The 23,575-nt window shown below is 39.0% G+C and overlaps 1 protein-coding gene across 1 annotated transcript in view; it reads right to left on the bottom strand.

Moving 5' to 3' along the window:
- The window catches only part of LOC134741323 (phosphatidylinositol 4-phosphate 3-kinase C2 domain-containing subunit alpha), a 65,853-nt gene extending 47,913 nt beyond the window's left edge, over nucleotides 1–17,940 (bottom strand). The window contains exons 1-5 of the mRNA XM_063674073.1: nucleotides 17,571–17,940; nucleotides 13,285–13,402; nucleotides 5,740–5,865; nucleotides 2,403–2,922; nucleotides 1,714–1,876 (exon numbers count right to left, since the gene is read on the bottom strand). Coding sequence (XP_063530143.1) covers nucleotides 1,714–1,876; nucleotides 2,403–2,922; nucleotides 5,740–5,865; nucleotides 13,285–13,402; nucleotides 17,571–17,688 — 1,045 coding nt within the window. The 5' untranslated portion in view covers nucleotides 17,689–17,940. The remainder of the gene's footprint in view (nucleotides 1–1,713; nucleotides 1,877–2,402; nucleotides 2,923–5,739; nucleotides 5,866–13,284; nucleotides 13,403–17,570) is intronic.
- Nucleotides 17,941–23,575: the final 5,635 nt, after the last annotated feature.

Here is a 23,575-nt window from a genome sequence, read left to right as displayed (position 1 = left end):
ATGGTGTCATAATTAAATGTCATGACTCATGATAGAGACATATGGGGCATTTTCTATGAAAAGGGACCTTATTGTCGATGGCGCTTACGCCGCACAGCGCCGCGCGGCATTGTATTTATACCGGAGCACCGTTTATAATGGCGTAAGCGCCATCGACAATAAGGTCCCTTTTTATAGAAAATATCACATATGATCAGATTAACACAACACACACCACACAGTTATCACACAACATTTCACCTCAACACTGCTCCCGGGAGATATACCTGCTCTATCAGATGAAACACACGATGTCAAACATATACAAATTCAACACTAACTCTGACGTTTTGTACACATACTTAATGTCATTACCGGGTCTAACGCGATTAAAAAAAAAGGTAAAATAATGAAATTTAATCGCGTTAAACCCGGTAATGACATTAAGTATATATACAAATTCAAAAAATTTAAAAAAATAATGATTGAAAAAAATTAATGAAATTTATGTAGAAAAGAGTCGTCATGATGCTCAGTCACTTCTTGTAGACAATTGAGTTATTTAAAAAAAAGATTACGAATTTGATAAATCATTATTATATTTCGACGTATATCATGACTTTAATGCGCAACCTCGGGGTTTTCGGTGAGTTTTATTTGAAATTTTAGCTTAAGTATAGTTACGCAGATAAACGTTCCCTGAGACGGTTACAGAATAAATTTACTTGATTATACATAGCTTTTATTGGTACAGTCGAGTGTAAAAATATGGGTGCATACAACACTCAAAAATATGTCCCACAGTTCTTAATTCGTTGACATAAGAGCTATGGGACATATTTTTGAGTATCATGAGTGCACCCATATTTATACACATGGCACAAGACTTGCATTTTATAATATTTTACCTTACGTTCATGGCATTATGCTCGTAGCTAGTTAGCTACGCATTTAGGGTTGCCAGATACAAATTTTGAATTTCCTGAGAAAAGTCCTGAATTGCGAATATTTTTCCTGACACTCATCGTTGACGACGACGACGACAGTGGTTTAATTATCAGTATGATTTACCTACATTATTTTTACTCACAGAGGTTATATGGTTATCTTTGCAAATGCGAATATTAGACATGATTTCGCATATATATAAAAAAAACTGTTAATTTAAAAAAATCCTGATATTTTCGTGTTCCGTCCGAATTCCTGAAAAAAGGCAAAAATTCCTGACATTTGGTAACCATAACGCATTGGACCTCCTGTATGTATATAACAAGAATCCTGATCTTGAATTTATATTCATCTTTTTCTAATTTTTTTCGAAAACTATTTATTCTACTCGACATTTTTAATCGAGGTGACCCATGATATTTTGACACACTTATGAAACGTTAAAATAAACCTATCTGCGTAGTGGAATAATTTATGTCTTTCAACTAATGTCGAACATTCTTACACGGAAAACCCCGAAGTATAGTCTCCTAAGTCCCAGTCATTTTTACAATCTTAAATTTGGAAACTTTTATTCCGTTACACTTCATAATTTGTGCCATTCTCAATCAAACGGTTATTGTCGGTTGTCAATAAGGCGCTACTTCCATATGGCTTCAATTTGAAATCAACCTTTTCGACAACCGATAATGTGGTACCTTTTGGTTGAAAACGTCGTATTTGATTGGATTTTGTTCATTAAAGACACCGGGACTTAGGAGGTAAAGAATGAAACACACCACTCACCCGGGCTACTGGGTTCAGTTAGTAGCGGATCGAAGGCTTCTAACACACTGACTCTCACGCTACCTTGACCTTGACCTTGACCTTGACCTTGGCCGCGGCCGAAGTCGATCAGGTTGGACTGCGGGGGCGGGAGGCTGCCGACGGTGTCCGCGGATTCGTTCGACTGCCAAAATTATAGAATAACTGGTGAATTGGCGAATAAAACCATTATAATTACGTTTTGTATAGTTTGAATCTTCTCAAATGAAAGAGCTTATTGTGAGAATCTCGAATATATTATTTTATAATTTTAGGATAAACAGTTTAGAAGTTATTCAAGAAAATAGGCAAAAAATGACAACCCCCCCCCCTCCCTTTATCTCCGAAACTACTGGGTCTAAAATTTTGAAAAAAATACACAAAATAGATATTTACCTATACTCGTAGATCACAGGAAAACCTATTAGAAATGTGCAGTCAAGCGTGACTCGGAATTAATTACTTAGTTTTTGATCCGACCCCTACGGGTTTGTAAAGACATTTCACTCACGATTCACATAAAAAATACATAGTTTAAATTGTGTAATGTACGGAACCCTTTGAACGCGAGTCCGACTCGCACTTGGCCGGTTTTTTTTAATACGCATGCAGGCGTGTGGAATGAAACAATCAACTTTATCTCTATTCACTTAAAGTACAAATAAGCTCACCCCAGTGCTGACTTCCGACGTTTTCCTCACTTTACTGCTATCCACCGTTTCCTTCACTTCAGTACTATTACTAGTACCAGCAGTATTAACAGTACCAGCTTGCATGGGCGGGTAACTATGCACTTGGTTCAACTGCGGGTATATGCTCGGTGTCGGCCGCGTAGGTCGGGAAATCATATTAGTTGTATTATAGTTGTATATAGGCGTATGAGGGGAAGGGGGGTAACCGACGTAAGGTGCTGGTGACGATAATCTAGTTTGACTATAGGGTACATTCGGGAACCTTGGAGCGGTGTAAGGGGTATCAGGAGGGTAGTAAGGGTAAGGTGGGGTCATGGGTGTAGGCATGCCGTAGGGGGTGGTCGGGTATGGGGGTGACTGGAAGGGTGGGTATTGGTTATATGGGGGTTGGTTGTAAGTGTATGGGGGGAAGCCTGGGCGCTGGTTGTAGTAATGGTTGTTCATGGCTGCTGGCTGATTTGTTGTTGTTAGTGCAAGTTCTTGTGTCAGCTGCGTTACGCTGAAATTAAAAAATATTGAGTTAGAATTTATGGATACCTGTTTATTTGTTACTAGCTTTTGCCCGCGACTTCGTCTGCGTGGACTTAGTAACCCCACCTAGAGTAAGAATAGCGCCTGGAGAAAATCTTATAGCAATTATTAAATTTGAGCATATTATGCACACAAATTAGCAGACACTTCATTAATTATCTCAATTCCACCCCGCTTTTTACTTTCTTAAGGGATGATTTTCGGGATAAAAACTATCCTATGTCCTTCTCAGGGACTCAGTGGTTTAAACGTGAAGAGGGAACACACAGACAGACAGACAGACTTTCGCATTTATAATATTATAGTATGGATAATGACGTAGAATATTTTTAAGCGGGTGGGTGTCTTTATTTATATTCTTGTCTCTATTTTTTTAATGCCGTCACAAAAGAGACAAGTTATAACATGTTAACAACACACGTGTGTGTGTGTGTGTGTGTGTGTGTGTGTAAGTTTAACATGTGTATCTGTGTATGTATCCCAAACAGATAAATCTATTTAAGTGCGGTTTTCGCTAAAAGTAAAAGCTTTGAAATAATTCTTAGATCTTAATTTCAACACCATAGATATATGTTTTTATTATAGTTTCTGTGGGTTCAACAGGCATTGCACTAAAATGACAGTTTAAAGGCCTTTTTAGGGTTCTGTACCCAAAGGGTAAAAACGGGACCCTATTACTAAGACTCCGCTGTCCATGTATGTCTGTCACTAGGCTAGACAGTTGAAATTTTCACAGATGATGTATTTCTGTTGCCGCTATAACAACAAATACTAAAAAGTACGGAACCCTCGGTGGGCGAGTCCGACTTGCACTTGTCCGGTTTTTTATTAAAATAAGGTCGCACATGCCAATCATCAGAGATGTGCCGACCACAGGTTTATCTACGTTTGCAAGCATTAACCCTGACATATGATAAGGAAAGGAAATAACTTTGGGAACAAATCAATTATTTTTATTGTTTTTTTTTTTATAATTTTATTTGGTCCCTAAGTTGTATAGATGGTAGCGCACCTTCTCTCTTGCTACATCGTAACCCCGTAACGGATTCGTATAGGAGGTGCGAGCACGTACTGCTCACCCTTAGGGTTAGTCAAAGACGCCTTGTATGTATGTATATTCTTTATTGTACATAGAAAAACAAATACCTAAAGTCGAGAAATTGGGATAGGTTCCGCCGTGTCTAAATATATGTCAATTTATGATGAATATTTTAATAAATAGGAAATAATAATAAAGGCATAAATTACGAAGCACACGATATCTATGTTGTCATCGTTATCTCAGTCGAATAGTGTTATCAGTACTACTTAAATTGCAGATAATTCTTATCTCGATAAAAAGTACAAAAGTTTTGTGTACGGCAGGAGACGCGTTTAAAGCAATTTAAATTAGTACTACGGCACAGAATAAGTAAATAGTATTATCATACAGAACGGCCATGCACCGCCCCGCCCCGACTCGAATGACCTCGCCCCGAGACAGCAGATTGACGGCCGTTTGCCGACCGCTCAGTACTATTTTTAAGCAACTTACTCACACTATGACGCATGACGCGTGTATAGACGTACCGTTTACACATAGAAATGCAAGTGATTTCCGATGTATAGCGTGTCCGCCCTGTGACAAAAGCGACTAAAGTACGACTTGTCAGGGCGTTAGGTTTCCCATATTTGTACTATATGGTGCTGAGACGTGGACTTTAAGGGAAAGCGAGAAAAAGAAGATCGACGCTAGAAATGTGGTGCTGGAGTGGTGGTTCCGAACCAACGTCTCAATTATTAAACTGGTATTAAACAGCGTCTTTCCTCCATCGTCCAATGTCGTATTCTCACTTTCTATTGACAAATTACACGTCGAGACGATACATCTGTGATCTGTGGAATGACTTGTAGTGCAAGGAATAGTCGAAGGCAAAAGTCGCGGTAGGTCACCAATGTGTTGGTCACTTATTCAAAAATGCACTCATGGGACCACTCCACGAGTATAGTTAACGCTATCTCTACTGAGCTCGTTCACTTACGTACTAACAATGGCATTCTGTTAAACAAAAGCCATTATATCTTTTGTGCCTGAGCGCGTGGCCTTTGTGCCTGAGGCTCACACACAATAGCCACGCGATCAGACCGCTCTGACAAGAGTGTGACGACAAAGAAGAAGAAGGGCTTATTATTTGTGTGTTCATCAGATACATAGACCGCATACTATACAAGAAGGGCAGGGTACGGGAAGAATGGCGACGGGTTGTGAAGCTTGCCACCGGCCCTGATATGACGCCCACGACCGCTCTGACAAGAGTGTGACGACAAAGAAGAAGGGCTTATTATTTGTGTGTTCAGATATATGTTTAAGTACACAGTTGTGTGTTTAAGGACCTATATATGGTCCTCCACATCGATTTCGATGACGGCGACCTCAACAATCAAGGCTTTTTCCTCTCATGAGCTCTTATGTGACTGGCCAGGCCAAATTTGCTCTTAAAAACTTTCACACTCACGGCAGTAGAGTTGACCGGCGGTATTGTACGTATACCGTATATTGTTAGGTCTTTCCTTGCGCAATTGTCGTTTTGCATCTAACGTCGTGAGGCGGTTTTCCTCAAACGACTTGATGGATTCAAAGATGGTGATCCAACGTGTAGGATCGATAGAACACGCGTTTAGGTGACACATCCTTATATCGAAGATGTTGACCGCCGTGTTTCCGCTTACCCTCTGCTAACTAGTAGAACATAGCTTTAGGCAAGCGGCGATCATCCATTCGGAACTTAATTAAAATTAATCTTACTTGTTAAACTGTTCGATGTACTCCTTGAGAGATGCGTGCGGGTCCTTGGGGGCCGTCTTACTCGTCGGACTCGCAAATGATATGAGGTCACTGCTTTCGTTCCTAGTAGGACTTGTGCTTGTAGATCTGAAATTGATAGGTTCTCATGAGTGTTTCAACCGGGAATTTATTTTTCTGTTCTGTCTGTTCAGGAAAAAACCTGCCCGTTTTTATACATATTTTTTTTCTTACGGACGGATTATTTCCGAAAATATTAACTTTATCAAACAATGGGTTATTCGTTATAAAATACCTATCCAACGATACCCCAAACTATTGGGACAAAGCAAAAAACTTATAGTTTTTATCGCAATGCATAATTAATGTATCCATGCCAAATTGCAGCTTTCTAGCGCTAACGAAGCAAAGCCTCGGACAGACAAACATGGCGAAACTATAAGGGTTTCTAGGTGACTACGAAAAGTACGAAAACATAAAAACTTAAAGAAGATGTTCTTAACCGTCGGTTTATTTTTAGGGTTCCGTACGCAAAGGGTAAAAGGGTCGGGACCCTATTACTAAGAGTCCGCTGTCCGTCTGTCTGTCACTAGGCTGTATCTCATGACCCGCGATCCGCGATAGATAAATAGTTGAAATTTTCAGATGATGTATTTCTATTGCCGCTACAACAACAAATACTAAAAAAGTACGGAACCCTCGGTGGGAGAGTTCGACTCGCACTTGTCCCGCTTGTCCGGTTTTTATCAAAATCTCTAGTCTGAGAGGGGGACTGTGCCCACAAGCAGTAGGACTCATACAATCTTATATTTATCTCAAGCAGAAAGGGTTGACGACAACTGCTTCTTTGTTTACCGAATTTCTATAATGCTAAGCAAAAAAGAAACCGGCCAAGTGCGAGTCGGACTCGCGCACGAAGGGTTCCGTACCATTATCTATAAAACCGCCAAAAAAATCATGTTCGTTGTATGGGAGCCCCCCCCCTCTTAAATATTTATATTATTCTGTTTTTAGTATTTGTTGTTAGAGTAGAGAGAGTGTATCACGGTCCATGAGATACAGCCTGGTGACAGACGGACAGACAGACAGAAAGCGAAGTCTTAGTAATAATTCATAATTTTTTATTGCATGAATAGAATTGCGGGAATAGGGTCCCGTTTTTACCCTTAGGGTACGGAACCCTAACAAGATACCATGCTCATAGGTAGTCATAATATAAGGTATATAATTTTAGCATTCACTTCTTCATCATATACAACAACTAGCTTTTGCCCGCGACTTCGTCTGCGTGGAATTAGTCATTTGGGTACCTTAATTCTTATCTGCTTTTTAATCCATCCTTTTTTTACCCCCAAATTGGTCCACACTATACATTTCCACCCCATTTTTTACACCCTTAAGGGATGATTTCGTGGATAAAAGTTATTCTATATCCTTTCCCACACCTCAAACTATCCCCATACCAAGTTTCATCTAAATCGGTTCAGCGGTTATTGATTCCCCATACAAATTTCCACCCCCCTTTTCACCCCCTTGAGGGGTGAATTCTGGGATAAAAAGTATCCTATGTCCTTCCCCGGGACTCAAACTATCTGTATACCAAATTTCATCTAAATCGATTCAGCAGTTTAAGCGTGAAGAGGGAACACACAGACAGACAGACAGACTTTCGCATTTATATATATAAGTATGGATATAGCGAGTACCTACTTATAACATAAAGATGATGCAACGCATGAATTTAAACGTATCGTGTATTACGTGAGCAAGTCACGATATTTTAAATTGATACGCCATTCACTTTGAGCAAAGAGGATATAATATAGAGCGGTACTGTCATAGTAAATTTTGTAACCACAGTAAATTCACTGCCATTTTTCGTCGATAGCGACACACTTTAAAACCAGGGACCGGACAACCCTTTCCGCGATAAAACCCTTTCAATGGGTGACACTTAAACACGGCTAACACATTGAAAGACTTTCCCTTTTGAACTGCAAGCCCATTCATACCCTTACCTTTGACTAACCCTTACCGAAAAGCTAACCAAAAATAAGGCTAGCTCTTAATAAGGGTTACCCTTATCTTTAAGCGCTTTTTATAAAGGTTTCCCTTTGCGTGAAAGAGACAGGATTAGTATATATCTACGGTAGTGTATGAAAAGGAAAGAAAATACGTGCCTAGTCAAAGAACGCCGCCGTCGCCGCCGACGATCGCTCGGATTCGAAGTAATGTGTGCTTTATGAACAAGGTAGACGACTTAAATTAGCACGCTTATATGCTAAAAGGGAAGCCCTTTATAAGGCTAACCCTTATAAGCAATATGCAAGGTGTTGGTGAGCGGATGATAAGGGTTTTGTAAGGGTATTTGGGCTACCGATTACTCAAATGTGGTAGCTTTATATAAGGGTTTTTAAAACCAAAACAAAGGGTTTCGTCTGGCAAAGGGTATGGTGAGTTAAGCCTTATGCAATACCCTTATAAAACCCCGATAAGGGATAGCGGGCCGGTCCCTGTTTAAAACTAAAAAGGAAGATTTATGAAAATACGATAAAATGTATTTAAATATGGATAAATGTTTTTTTTTATTTGCATTAATTATTTTTATTATTTTGACACATGTTCTTTCACTGATATGCGTTAAAATTGTTAAATAACAAACGAAACCGTCAACGCCCTCTATACGAGAGTAGGCCAAAGGTAGTAGCGAAAGGTGATCGAGAATCAAATTTTCGTGATTTTCGAGGCACGTTTTTTTCCTTAGACTGTATCCATTTATTACGGAGTTATATCTATCTTTGCTTTGAGGCACCTGTTTTATAATAATGAATGAAGCAATTTGTTTCTTGATAAACATAGTGTACAGTCGCCATCAGATATATCAGAGCGGCCAAGGTGCTCACAAATATCTGAACACGCCTCTATTGTCAAGGCGCTAGAGTGCGTGTTCAGATATTTTTGAGCACCTCGGCCGCACCGATATATCTGATGGCGACTGTACATAATACAATACATATTCACTTCGAATATATCGGAGCGGCCAAGGTGCTCACAAAAATCTGAACACGCCTCTATTGTCAAGGCGCTAGAGTGCGTGTTCAGATATTTTTGAGCACCTCGGCCGCACCGATATATCTGATGGCGACTGTACATAATACAATACATATTCACTTCGAAGCGTAAAATATGCACTGCGTTTCATCTTGTTTAGAATTTGAAGTTGAACATGAGTTACATGAGATTTGAATTTACATGAAAATGTACGATTGTTGACAGTTGACATATTGCAGAAATATAATAACTAGATATATACACTCGTGTGCGAATCGCGGCGCGAAGCCGCGAACGCGAGTGTGGAGTCTAGTTCGCTAATCGGCGAAACGACTCCACACTCGCGTTTGCGGCTTCGCGCCGCGTAGTCTGGAGCGGGCTTATGGTAGAAGAGCCGGCAGTAAAGTTTCGAACCAACGTGATACCGCGATGAGATGCACAATGGTTTCCCATAAAACTGATGCTAAGTTCGAATTTGATAGTCTGCCACGGCGGAACTAGCCGAAAGTACAAAAAAAATAGCCACTTCCGGTGCGAAAAAGGGGGGGTCATTTAACCCATCTGATACTGCAATAAAAGCTATGGCATCAGTTAGAAATTTACTGGTAGATACAGAAAAGCGAAATCTGCCAGTATGATTCCTGCCGGAAGTGCTTGGCATACGCTCTCAAAGGTGACCATCGGGACCCCTAAATTAACCCATCTGATACCAGCATGAAACCAATTCCAGTCGGTAGATATGAACCTTCTCTTCAGGAATATATAAGTCTGCCAGGGCGCTTTCAGCCGAAACACCTTGACATACGAGATTATGTGAGCAACATCCGTGGAACCCGTATTTTGGAATTGTACAGATTACAGACATTTTAATTATTGCAGGCTTATGATTTATTACCTAATGCTTATATTTGTATATTTTTATGCCATTAATAACATATATTTCAAATTTATTAATATACACAATATAATTTGGGCATTAATTTAATACCTGCTTACGGCTTTGTACTTCTTTGTTTGCCTTATAAAGGTGCTAACAAATTAGCTACCGATATCTTTACAGTTGATAGTACTCGGCTCCTGAAGTATATGTAAGTATGAAACATTATAGGTTTTATGATGTTATTTTGAGAAAATTGGAAAACAAATTTGCTTTTTAAAAAAACTCTGTTAATGAGATAATTAAATGAGACCTCATTGAACAGATTCTAAAACCTCTTTTAAATATAAAACTTAACTGGCCACTTCACGCTGATAAATCAAATGACACGTTGACAATGACATTTAAGACAAACAAGCAGTTAAATACATGATGATTATTTTTTAGATAGAATTATAGTTTATTTATTTTGTTCGGTAAATAAAATAAAAATTATGAGAAACTTTCTTAATTTCTATTAAAAGTTAATTGTTCTAGTGTAAAGTACCAACCATCTCGTAAAATTTCTGTAGCTAATTTGTTAGCACCTTATATATAAATAATACAATAATTTCAAATTACAATATCCTTTATTTACCAAAATGAACAAAATTATTATTATTACATACTTATTGTAAACGGGTGTAAAAAGACAGGATTTTCAACGTCAAGGACGATTTTTACCAATAATCCAAATATGAACATTTTAAATCATTTTTAGGGTTCCGTACCCAAAGGGTAAAAACGGGACCCTATTACTAAGACTCCAGTAGATTATATTCTGTTTTTTATTCCGTAATCCGTAGACTAAAATGACATTTCATGTGGTACTAAGAAATGTCATGTCTTACATATGAAACGTCATTTTAGTCTACGGAATAAAAAAACAGACCTTAGTTATCTCAATTTGTAGTGTTATAAAACAACACCCTGAATGTTAAACTACGTCAGTTTTGCGTCAACGTCAAGAAATGTAGGGGAGAGGTGGGCATGACGGGATACTTAATGTTTCAAGTCCAATAAAAGTGAAAATGCTATTTTTTTTAAGTTTTTGTTATTTTTATCTTTGGTAATCAGTCTTTCATAATCAACACTTACTAGGAACTCTCTAGTTAGATAATTAAATTAAAAATAAATTAAAATGGCCAAAAGTGCCTTCTCTCCATCTTGCCCCCCAAGTATGGTAAGATGGAGAACCCCTACGGGACAAGATAAGAATGATTCATATAAATATTATATTTAGGGCCTAAACAAAACTGAAATTTTTGGCTTTTGGGTCCATCGTCTGATAACTTCTCACGAACTGTTTTACTTTTATTTCTTAAGTCGTCTGAGAGACAGAAAATGTGTTTACAGCTAACATGTACCCCATCTTCCCTTGTTAATTTTATTGTTTGTTGGGTTAATTTTATTGTTTGTAAAAATTGACATGTAAAAGTGCCCCTGTGGCCTATTTGCTGAATAAATGTTTGATGTTGATGTTGATGTTGAAGAATAAATAAATTCAAATCCGCAATTCTTCATCAGTTTATCACTTTAAAACTACGGCCGTCAAGATGTACCCCATCTTGCCCCATGTGCCTAATGAAATTCGAAAGTTTTTTGTAAAATAAACCGTACTTGAAACCAAACAAGTCCTTAGCTGTTGGCGTGATTGCTGGGCCATAGGAATAAATTAACAGTATATATGTGCTGGTGATAATAAGGAAACAAACGCAAACCAAATAAAACACAAAAACCGGCCAAGTGCGAGTCGGACTCGCGCACGTAAGGTTCCGTACCATAATACCATTACGCAAAAAATGGCAAAAAAGTCACGTTTGTTGTATGGGAACCCCACTTAAATATTTATTTTAGTATGTTTTTAGAATCATTTATTCATCAATTGTGCATTACAGGTAATGAATACAGGTGTTATAAACAATTCGTTATAGTTTGTTATAACGGCAACAGAAATACATCATCTGTGAAAATTTCATCAGTCTAGCTATCACGGTTGATGAGATACAGCCTGGTGACAGACGGACAGACAGACAGACAGACAGAAAGCGGATTCTTAGTTATAGGGTCCCGTTTTTACCCTTTGGGTACGGAACCCTAAAAATAACAAGGAATATGGCAAAAACAGTTTTTTTGCAAATAAATAATTAACGACACCATTTGTCTAGCCGGTCACTGTGCGAACTGATTGCTATGATGGTGACGCATCGTCATGCGTTAACGGGATTCTGATGGTTGGTCAGTCGTGTTGCCATATAAAGCCGCTACCCCGTCTTACTCGTCTTGCCCCTCTCTCCCCTACATAAGATAGTGATTAGATACACCAAATAGGTGAAAAAACGCCTCAAGCGTAAAAGAAACCACCAAAAATCATTTTATGTCGCATTACAAGCCTGATTTAGCTATAAATACTAATACCCCCTTATTCGTAAAACTTTACGAGCCTGAATTAGTTAAATTATGTTTTATCCTTTTCTTACAAATACATAAGTCAAAATGACAGACAAAGACAAACGATTCATATAGCTAATTCAATGACTATTAATCATATTAATCACATTATTTAATTTATTTTAACTTAATTTATTATAAATATGTGTTATTAATAACGAAATAATATACAAATATAAGCATAGAGTAATAAATTAATAAGCCTGCAGTATTTGAAATGTCCGTAATATGTACAATTCCAAAATACGGGTTATACGGGTACCACGGATGTTGCGCCACATAATCTCGTATGTCAAGGTGTTTCGGCTGAAAGCGCCCTGGCAGACTTATATATTCCTGAAGAGAAGGTTCATATCTACCGACTGGAATTGGTTTCATGCTGGTATCAGATGGGTTAATTTAGGGGTCCTGATGGTCACCTTTGAGAGCGTATGCCAAGCACTTCCGGCAGGAATCATACTGGCAGATTTCGCTTTTCTGTATCTACCAGTAAATTTCTAACTGATGCCATAGCTTTTATTGCAGTATCAGATGGGTTAAATGACCCCCCCTTTTTCGCACCGGAAGTGGCTATTTTTTTTGTACTTTCGGCTAGTTCCGCCGTGGCAGACTATCAAATTCGGACTTAGCATCAGTTTTATGGGAAACCATTGTGCATCTCATCGCGGTATCACGTTGGTTCGAAACTTTACTGCCGGCTCTCCAACCATTAACATAACTAACGTCCCGAGAAATCGTTGGGACCATTTTTGTAACAGTGTGCGGTGGGTCCGGTTTACATGTTTTTGACAGGGAGCGTGAGTGAACTGCCGGAGGCAAATACAGAAGCCCCCTCGTTAGCGCAGAGTGTAAGTCATATTTAATTTTGGCGATTTAGTGCCAGTTGCACCAACCACAATCGACGGACTGATCATTCTGATCAACGTCACTCGGTAGAAAATCAATGAAACCTCCCACAGTAAAATTTAGTACACGTTACAACAATGACAGACGCGAGTTCGTGCAACTGACCCAGACTTTGCTGTCTCTTACAGTTCACGCTCCCGCGAAGGAGTCGCGCGCGAAAACGCAACTCATGCTAGCAGGTCTGGTAACTATATACTCGTAAAGTACCAGGGTCTCATACTCACTTGGAAGTATCCGTGCTCGTTCGCCCTCGTGACGGGCGGCGCGGGGGCGGCGGGAGAGCGGGCGGAGGTCCTTCCGTCTCCTCGCGCCGGCGGGCACTGGCGCTCGCTGTGACATTATCTGTCGATATGGAATTATCGATGAGATATGGATTCGCCAATCGTTTGTATTGTGTTTGTTTATCAAAATTATTGTTTTTGTATTGTCAAACTTAAGAATATGTCAATGTGACCGAAAATTTACAACGTGACTTCATTGTTTTGTTGGTAGAAATCATTGTCTAAAAATACTAGGTTATTCCTAAATATTTAGATTTTGTTTTTAGAAAGGATAAACAAACATGAGCTGGAGTACGCAAAACAAGTAAACATTCTGAAAAACTAGCAAGTTTATTAAAAATTTAGAAAATGCCAAAAAATACGAATCCGTTGACCATGAGGTTTTTGATGTATGAACATCAAAATCGGCTCAGTAGTTTTGACGCTAGTAGAACAAATGACAAAAACAACGCCACCGACGAACTACATAGGTACATACCTAACCTGCAAAATTATTACTTTTTTGGCTATGCCATTGTTGGATAAAAAATTGAGCTTCTAACTTTTTTTTTGCCTTTAGGCTTAAAGTCTATACCGCAAAAACATCTAATTATATCCTGAAATAATCTTAATGATTATTGGTTTAATGACTAATTAGCAAACTTAGCATTCATTAGAATGAAGTTTAACATTAACTGCTAATTAACACCCATTAGTATAAGGCAGGCATAATAAAATAATAACACTGCAACATGTGTGAAACCACAAAATCATTCTTAATATAATTACTTAAAGATACCAATTATCCTCATTCAAATACGTCATAATCACAATACGCTAAGAGTCACACAAACCCGCCACTCCCATACAATCAGTTATCATTATTACGAGCCTATTGTGTCCCACTGCTGGGCAAAGGTCTCCCCCCTCTTCTTCCACTCCTCCCGGTTTTGAGCTACATCTGGCCAATAGCTCAAAAAGGAGTCCAAGTTATCCCGCCATCGCCGACGAGGTCTGCCGGATCCCCGGTTTGACTCATGGGGCACCCACTCTGTGATTATTTTGGCCCACATGTATACAATCAGTTACACTCTAATTTTAAAATGATATGAATAGAATAGAATAGAATTTTATTTATTTTATTTTATGCTTAGAGGACCTTCAATCTCAATTTAATCTGTGGATAAAGTCACTGGAAGACAACGGTCTCAGAATTAGCCGCAAGAAAACCGAGCACATGTCCTGCATATTTGATGGTACAACGGATGGACAGCAAATTAAGTTTCTGATTGACAACGCACATATCCCACCCGTCATCATCATCATCATCATGTCAGCCGATAGACGTCCACTGCTGGACATAGGCCTCCCCCTAGGCTCGCCACTCCGACCGATCCTGTGCCGCGATCCCAACCGTAAATCAATTTAAATACCTCGGGTCAATAATTAGCAATGATGGCAAAATTTACAGCGACGTAACCCATCGTACTACATCTGGTTGGAATAAATGGAGACAGCTCACAGGCGTAATGTGCGACAAAAGAATGCCCCTGAAAACCAAAGGGAAACACTACAAAACTGCGATTCGCCCCGCTATTTTGTATGGAACAGAGTGCTGGGCCTCTACTAAGAAACATCTCACAAAACTGCACACCACTGAGATGCGCATGTTACGCTGGTCAGCGGGCGTCATCAGGGTCGACAAAATCAGGAACGAATATATCAGAGGAAGCTTCAAAATTGCCCCCATAGTTGAAAAAGTCCAAGAAAAACGTTTACGCTGGTATGGACACATCCTCAGGCGTCCCGAAGACCACATGGTTCGAGTAGCCCTAGACATACCAACGACGAAGCGTGGGCGCAGAAAGCCCTCCGCCACTTGGCTAACGACGGTCCAAAAAGCCCTGAAACAAGCAGACATGAACCCAGATATCGCCCAAAATCGCCCGGAATGGAGAAAACGGACAAGGAGAGCCGACCCCAGATGATGGGAAATGGCGCAGGCAGATGATATGCTTAAATTACATGATATTTGGCATATTTCGTCATTTAGTGGCGTCACTTTCATTTGTCATATTATGGAAAGAGAACAACTAATTTTTGGGCAACTCATTAATAAACAAGGAAAGGCAGCAAGCGGTTTGTTAGTATACATTTTAGGTTAAATTGATTACAGTAATTTGTATCCTTAAAAAGTGACAGGGAAACAATCATGGAAATTGTCTTAAACAAACCATTTGGGGTGCAGGGCATGCATACATTGACATACAGTTAAGAGCAAAGGTATAGATGCCACCAATTCCCTAGAGTATAACCGATCGAACAAAATACCAACCAAAATAGAAGATGTTTCCCAGATAATCCGAACGCTCAAATGGAAATGGACAGGGACAAAAGATGTCACAGAATGGTACCCAAGAGGAGAGAAAAGACCCCAATGTAAACCATACAAAAGATGAGAAGATGACTTTCTATCTTTCGCTAGAGTTTGACCAAACACTGTTTCATTGCAACATATTATCATAAATTTGCACTGCAGCTGAAGCAAAATGGTTAAACAAATTGATACATATCATGAGATCACTCACAGAAAGCACTAGGCACCATTTTTTTTGTTTTTTATTCATATATGTTGACTGGCAGCCACCTAATGGCTTAATGCTGCATGCACTGATAGGTTGTCAACCTTCACTTCCTTTTTCCTATTGATAAGCAAATACTATCATCCGCTATGTTGCTTGCCATAACAGTGTCATCCGCCTTCCGCTCTTTTTCATTAATGTTGGTACTATGTGAATTGTGTCATGTCATTTGTTTGTCTGTGATGTCCATAATATCTGTGTGTTTGTCTGTTTGTTGTAGATTCCCAGCCTATCCTTCCACAAGTTCAAATTTAACCGAACCTCGTCTCAAAAATCAAAAGTCTACACACCTCGACATTGGCAGAATCCACCTTGCTAAACTCAGCGAGGAGTAAAGCCATAAATGGTGTAGTAGTGTATTTGTGTGGTAGAAGTTCATTTGGTGTTTGCACTACTGATTTCAGAATCCTGGAACTGTGCTAGAATTTTTGCTTTTTAAATATTTTTTTAATTTATTTTATTTATTAAATAGAGCAATAAAACTATGAAAACGGACTATATCGCGCATATTGAATTTATAATACATCCCGACGTTTCGAACTCTTTACAGCGTTCGTGGACAACGGGTGATTTTTACAGGTAAATCCTACTATAATAGTGCCTTAAATGAACCTTATTCTCTCTCTCTCTTTAGCCTTTTTCTACCCTTTCATTTTGCGCCATTCGTCGCAGTTCTGTGCGACTTGGAGCCACTGTTTCCCCACAGTCTTCTTAATGTCATCGTCCCAATGCATCTGGGGTCTACTTTGAGGACGCTCTTCCCCCAATGGTCGCCACTCGAGGGGGGGGAATGGGGGGGGGGGGAAGAAAATGAACCTTATTACTACTTACTTAACTAAATTTAATTATGTCAATTTAATTTCAATATATTACACAATCATTCCAATCTATTTAATTACACAATAGTCAAAAATTTCTATTTATTAATTATACCTACCTTACTTATTAATTATTTTAATTTTATTACACAATTATTTAAATTTAATTTCAATATTTTATATTACACATACACAATACATACAAACATGTTTTTGATAATTCCAACATAGGGCAATAAAAAAGGTCTGTCTTGTCGGCCACGAGATTCAGTATGTGCAAGGCACGGCTGAGAGGTGCCTTATGGAGCAGGTTTGTCCTATTTAGGAGACAAACGAGCAGACAAATAACCTGATGGTAAGATTACCAATGCCCATGGGCACCTGAAAAACCAGACGCGTTGGAAGTGGATGTGCATGCCCAGCGTTTAATATGGGAGTACATTTTCTTGAAGGTTTGTAAGTTGTATGGGTCCGGAAATACTATAGGTAACAGTTCATTCCACCGCCGAATATTCGGCTCATCTCTAACGTAAATAAATAATTTAAAAAAATGTTTATAACATTAAATAACATCCCATAGTTAGGTTCAAAGTTTACTCTAAACAAGGCCTCTAAAGTTGATTGATGTTGTAAACACTTGAGATGACAGTTGTGAATCCTAAACATTACGGCAGTTGACGAAGGGTCATAGCCTGTCCAAGCAAATTATAAAAATATAGGAAAGAACAACACGGAATAATGAGATGCGTGAGAGATCAGAGTAAAATTTTTGTAGTCCAATTAAACTTACAGTTTTCACCTCCGCTCAGTTGTTTCTTTCTTCGAAATTGCTCGAGCGCTAGGCTTTCTAAACTCAGAGCCTGCGCCTTCTCTAAGTCCGCTTGGAACTGAAGATCGTACTCTGACATTATCAGGTCGTGCGACGACCATCTACAACATGGAATACGAGCGTGAGAAAAGAAACTGTTAGCACAATAAGTCAAACACTCGTTATGGTACAAAAACTTCACAAAGGTAGCGGTTTAACCACATCACTTCACAAAATCTCGGGCTGTTGCCTCACCAAAAGAAACTTCCCGATAACGCGGTTTGTTTACTTTTCAAGACATTGTGTGTACCATCTTTGGTTAAAAATCTCAAATGAATTTCGTACAAAATAAAAAAAGACGACAAAGAGTCGAGTCGAATGTTTAGTGGTAAGACAACTGACTGACTTTCATTGGCTATAATCCGACTTTATAAAAAAGCCACGTTTGACTGTCACAAGGTGGCGAAAATGAGACGTACTACGTCAGAAGCCGTATCAAAGAAAGAATTGTCACATACCATGTCATTATACGGGCTACATTTTAATTTAGTCCAGTATGCGTTTTGAGTGTTGTCACCTCAGAATAATAACTAAAGCATAGAAGCCGGACAAAAATGCTTCGCAAACATGTGTACCCGTCCCTAACTTCCTTACGAATTAGATGTGTCAAAAAGAGATGTATATATGTTTGCTATTCCTCATTTGTGTAAGGTGTCACAAGTTTGATGATTTGCTAGGGATGTAACTGTGTCGACTTTTTACCCAACTGCCAAAGGAGGAGGCAAAGAGTAGTATAATATACAGGTCTGGAGTCTAGTTCGCTAGTCAGCGCCTACCGCGTGCACCCGTGAGGAACAGAACATACGCAAATTACGCAATGCGACAATGATTGGTCTAGTAGATTTGTAGCCCACCATAAACCTTAAGGGCCCTCCACACTCGCGTTCGCGGCTTCGCGCCGTGATTCGCGCATGAGTGTGGAGGGCCCTATACAAATTTACGGTGGGGAACAAAAATATTGAGACTGTAACAAACAAGGACAAACATGGGATAAACAATAATAAGGCTTTCTATGCTAGTCCTACTGAAAGATACATAAAGGTCCTACCACACTTTGCGCCGCGATTCGCGCACGAGTGTAGAGGGGGCTACAGGGATCGTCATTCGCCGCGTCAAGTATAGTGCAAGTGGCTTAGCACATTTTCCTCCTTACCAGGCGAAATTAAACTTTTACCTAATAGAAAGAGGGTACATTTCATTTATTAAGCTTTTTGTCACTGCTTGTTCCTTGTGTATAAAAATTCCCTGTTTAAAATAAAATGAAACACGAATTGGTTTTGTTGCTCATTTATTGTCTTCATACAAATTGGTTGTAAATACTAAAATACTCAGGATATTATACAACTAGTCATTCTAAATGATTTTACGTTAAAATAATTTTTTTTTGTAGGAACTTATACCTCTTAGCCTAGCTCTATTATTATTATTACTAGACCTATAGTATGTTTCACATAGCTTGGATACTGTGACAGTTGTCAATGTTGTCATCTCCATACAATTATAACCCTTAAAACGCAAAATGTGTATTGAAATGATAGTTGTCACCGTACCCGTGCTATATGAAAAATACTATAGATTTTCTGGCCATAACAAAATGAAACATCGACAAACATTGTCATCGATAAGCAAAGCGAGTCAAAGATAAATTTATACAGGCTGACCTTAGCCATTGGACAAACCCTGAAATTCCACGTAGGGTTACTTCTCAGGAATGCTCTAACGTTAATACCTATTTCTTTAAATAAAACAAAAGATAAAAAAATAAGTTCATACAAAAATTAATTCCAATAATCGACAACAAAAAGAAACATACTTAATTAATCATTGGCAGTGTTTTTGACAACTTGTTCGAAAATGTGCGGCAATGATGACATTTGTCAAAAGTCAGAATCTTATTAATGTCATAATAAAAAAGATAATCAATAAGGGGTGTTTTAGTAGTTTTTAAGTTGTTTGTGTATTTCTTTTCTAAGTAGTTAAGGATGTGTTTGTATTTGTACTGATGTATTGATGTTTGAGCTGATAGCCGTGTTGCCAATGCTCCAAATAAAAAATAAAAAAAAACAATAAGGTCGAAAAAGATTTCATACTATTTATTACCTCAGAAGCTATTAACACATACAGGCTGCTCCAAAGTAAAAAATCGTAATTTGTTCATTTCTTCGTAACCGCTACACCGGTTGTTATGATACTTGGTATACTGATTCTAAATACCCTAATGCGTATGTACATTTCGGCTTTGTCCAATGGCTAAGGACTCCCTGTATATAAATCAAGCTTTTTTTTCTCGATTTCGGGATTGGTCCTATTGTAAAAGTTACTCAGTATGATACATGAATGATGGTGAAACAGATAAGATAATGAACTGAATTTTGACAACCCTAAATAGCCGAAAGGGATAGTACCATACATAAGTAAGGGACAGCATGATTCGTCCCTGAATCGCTGTCAAACTTCGGTTTTGTAGGAAGTTTCTTTTCTGTACGGTAGTAGGTACTATTACTTATTTTGTGATAATGTACGCAACGTACAGCACCATCTACAATAGCTGGCAAATTCTAACTGCCAAAAACTGCGTCTATAACTATATAATAAATTTAGAAGAATTAAGAAACGATATTAATGGCATTAAAAATAGCCTATTATTATTACCTACTTACAAAAAAAGAGGACGCTTTTAAGAGGCCGGTGTCGATTTTAGTCGCAAAAATGTAAAATTGATTTAGTCGGTGAAATTGTACACCTTTTTTTACTTAATTGAAATAACAAGTACTGAGATTAACACGTCTTCTTATTTTGCCTTTTATCAGATATTTTTTTTGAAAACAGACTCACTAAATGAGTAATGTTTTTTTTTTCTGATGGACGTTTAGGTAAACGCGCTTAAAGCACTGATTTTGTTGCTCTTAGTTGTAAATTTCGTAGTTTGGACTGCTAAAAATGGTAAATTTGTATTACACATATTCTGTTCTTTGACCTTTATCAGATTACACTTTTGTTATGATTTAGAGTTCGAGGAAATGAAAGTTAAACGAATTCAATTTTCTCCAGAAATTACTCCATAACAAGTGACAATTTCTCTGAAAATCGACTTAATTTCAACGTAATTTTGATACTTAAACAATCTACATTTGCTGAAACTATTCTTATACATAAATTTGTATAATTTACCAGCATAATTTTTTGATTAATTTTTAAAAACTGCCCCTTCTCTTCATATATTACCGGTGACGCACGCTCTCGACCTAATTATTAAAAGGCAAGATGAGAAGACGTGCTAATAGAAACCAATACTTGTTATTTAGAAATTGATATTACGTAACACAACGTGTATAATTTCAACGAGTAAATCTATCAATTTTACATTTTTGCTATAAAATCGACACCGGCCTCTTAAGAATAAATTTCTAGGAGCCTCACTGAATCATAATTTTGAGTAACAAAGATTTAAAATTACTTATGACTAAAATTTTCGTTTTTTTTTTTGTAAAGGTAGACTGGCCTTCAAACGATGTATCCTATCGAACTAGAAAAAGCATAAAAAACTATGCTATGTGTACCTTTACTATGCTCTCTTTTCAGTTTACCCATACCTTGAGGCCCGAACGCGAAAAACTCAAATCAAAATCTTGTTTAAGTATGTCTCTCTATCACTCGAATATGCAAGAGCAATACAGAGGCAGAATACGAAATTTGGATTTCCATTTTTCGAACTTACGAATTTCTTATTGATAAATGTTTATATCTCGTTCGGACGGGACGCACCACGGACGTACGGACGTGTGATGTCAAAATGAAATCCAAAGTTCGAATCAGCTTCTTGCCAGACCTAACTTTTTTTTGACCTAACAAAAAACTAAAAATCAAACATGTTCCGATACGTCTTGTCGTGCGTGAGGAGAGAGCGGGCGGGTGCGTCGAGCCTCGGTCCTGGTTCGATGGTCTCCTTGGAGCAGCGGCTGAGGCGCAGGTCGTGTACCACGAGCGGGAAGGGGCGCCGGCACGGCGGCGGGGAGGGGGAGGGGGGGCTCACCGCGTCCGCCGACATGCGCCGGTCGCGGTAGCTCGGATGTAACCTGAAAGGCCAATATGTAAAGGACGCTAACCACGAACAATTTCGTACATTCCCCCGGCGCGACAGTATCTCGCCGCGAGATAGACGACTACCCGTCTTTTACTAACTGTATAAATTAAAGGGGGACGAGACGGGTAGTCTATCTCGCGGCGAGATACTGTCGCGCCAATCATGTGCTAGCCCGGCTGACCCCTATCTCTATCGCACGCGCGTAATTATACAGGGTGGAAAAAATTAACGGGCCCTGGAGGAAAAGTGCCTTAAAAACTTAAGTTAGCTCATTTTACTCAAAGAAAACATTCTTTTATTTTTAAAAAGAAACAAAACTGCATTCAGATTTTTTCGGTTTTCTTCAATTTCTCTTCTTTGTTTGTACTTTGATTCTTGAGTACTAAATATTCGATTTTTTTGATATTTTGTAAGACAGACGAGTGTAAGACCTAATGTTTCTTGGAGAAATATTATCATTAACATTAACTGAATCGACTAGTAGAATAAAATAAGGAGTGTTTACTTTTTAATTTTTAATCGGTACGATTGCCGGGCGAAACAAGCGAATAAAAAAAAATCTTTGAATGCAGTTTTGTTTCTTTTTAAAAATAAAATTATGTTTCCTTTAAGTAAAATGAGCTAACTTAAGGTTTTAAGGCACTTTCCCTCCAGTAGGCCGAGCACATGATTGACGCGCCACTATCTCGCCGCGAGATAGACTACCCATCTTTTACTAACTGTATGAATTAAAGGGGGACGGGTAGTCTATGTCGCAGTGAGATACTCTCGCGCCAATCATGTACTAGCCCGGATGGGCCCATAAATTTTTTCCACACTGTATTGCTGTTCCGCCCATGTGCAGGTGGCCAATGCCGCTGTGTGACCGGGAAACCAATATAACTATGCGCGCGCGATAGATAGTAAATAGCTGGTCAATGTACGAAATTTTTCGTGCTTAATATATCGTCCATACTTTAGCGTACAGCTTGTATATAGATGAAAACCGCTGTCTTAGGATCAGAAATACATCATCTGTGAAAATTTCAACTGTCTAGCTTTTATGTATTCATAATTTATATTAATAATAACATATGTAAATGTTTACGTTATTTTATTGAATGACATTGACACGAGTGACAAGACAATTAACTCTTTCTTCAGTGGCCGTAGGTCTCATATATAACACAAAATAGGTATAACACTAGCTATCACGGTTCATGAGATACAGCCTGGTGACAGACAGACAGCGGAGTCTTAGTAATATAAAGTCCCGTTTTTACTCTTTGGGTACGGAACCCTAAAAATGAGGACTACGTTTCTATGGAGCAGCGAACCACTAATCCTCTTAACTTAACATCTGTGCGTATACATTTCATTTCAATTTGTCGTGGAAACTAATAATGTGGTTTTGAGTGCGCGTATGTTAGCGCGGCATGTACAAAGCGGTGTCAGCATTGTTGTATTTTTATCGCCTGTCACTATGCCTGTCTTTTTCGCACTTACATACTTGTTAGAACGTGACAGGAATGGTGACAGGCGATAAAAATGCGACCGTGCTTAGCCCACTGTCCTCACCTGTGCCTGGCGTCGCACGCGCAGTGCACGGAGCCGGCGGCGGCGTGGCGGCGCTCGTGGCGCGAGCACACGCGCGGCAGCTCGGGCTCCGGCGCCCCCGGCTCGAGGCGCGGGCGCGGCCCCGGCCCCGCCGGCGGCGGCAGGGGCGCGCTGCTGCGCCGCATGGATCGCGACAGCGACGCGTACGTCGGGGCGTTGATCCGGTCCACCTGTAACACGTATACGAATACCCATTCCAACTATTACCTACTATAAGCGAGTCTTACGTAAGCGAACCACGTTCGCG

The sequence above is a fragment of the Cydia strobilella genome, chromosome 5 (assembly GCF_947568885.1).
Source record: "Cydia strobilella chromosome 5, ilCydStro3.1, whole genome shotgun sequence".
Classification (NCBI taxonomy): Eukaryota; Metazoa; Arthropoda; class Insecta; order Lepidoptera; family Tortricidae; genus Cydia; species Cydia strobilella.
This window is presented reverse-complemented; position numbering and strand designations above follow the sequence as displayed.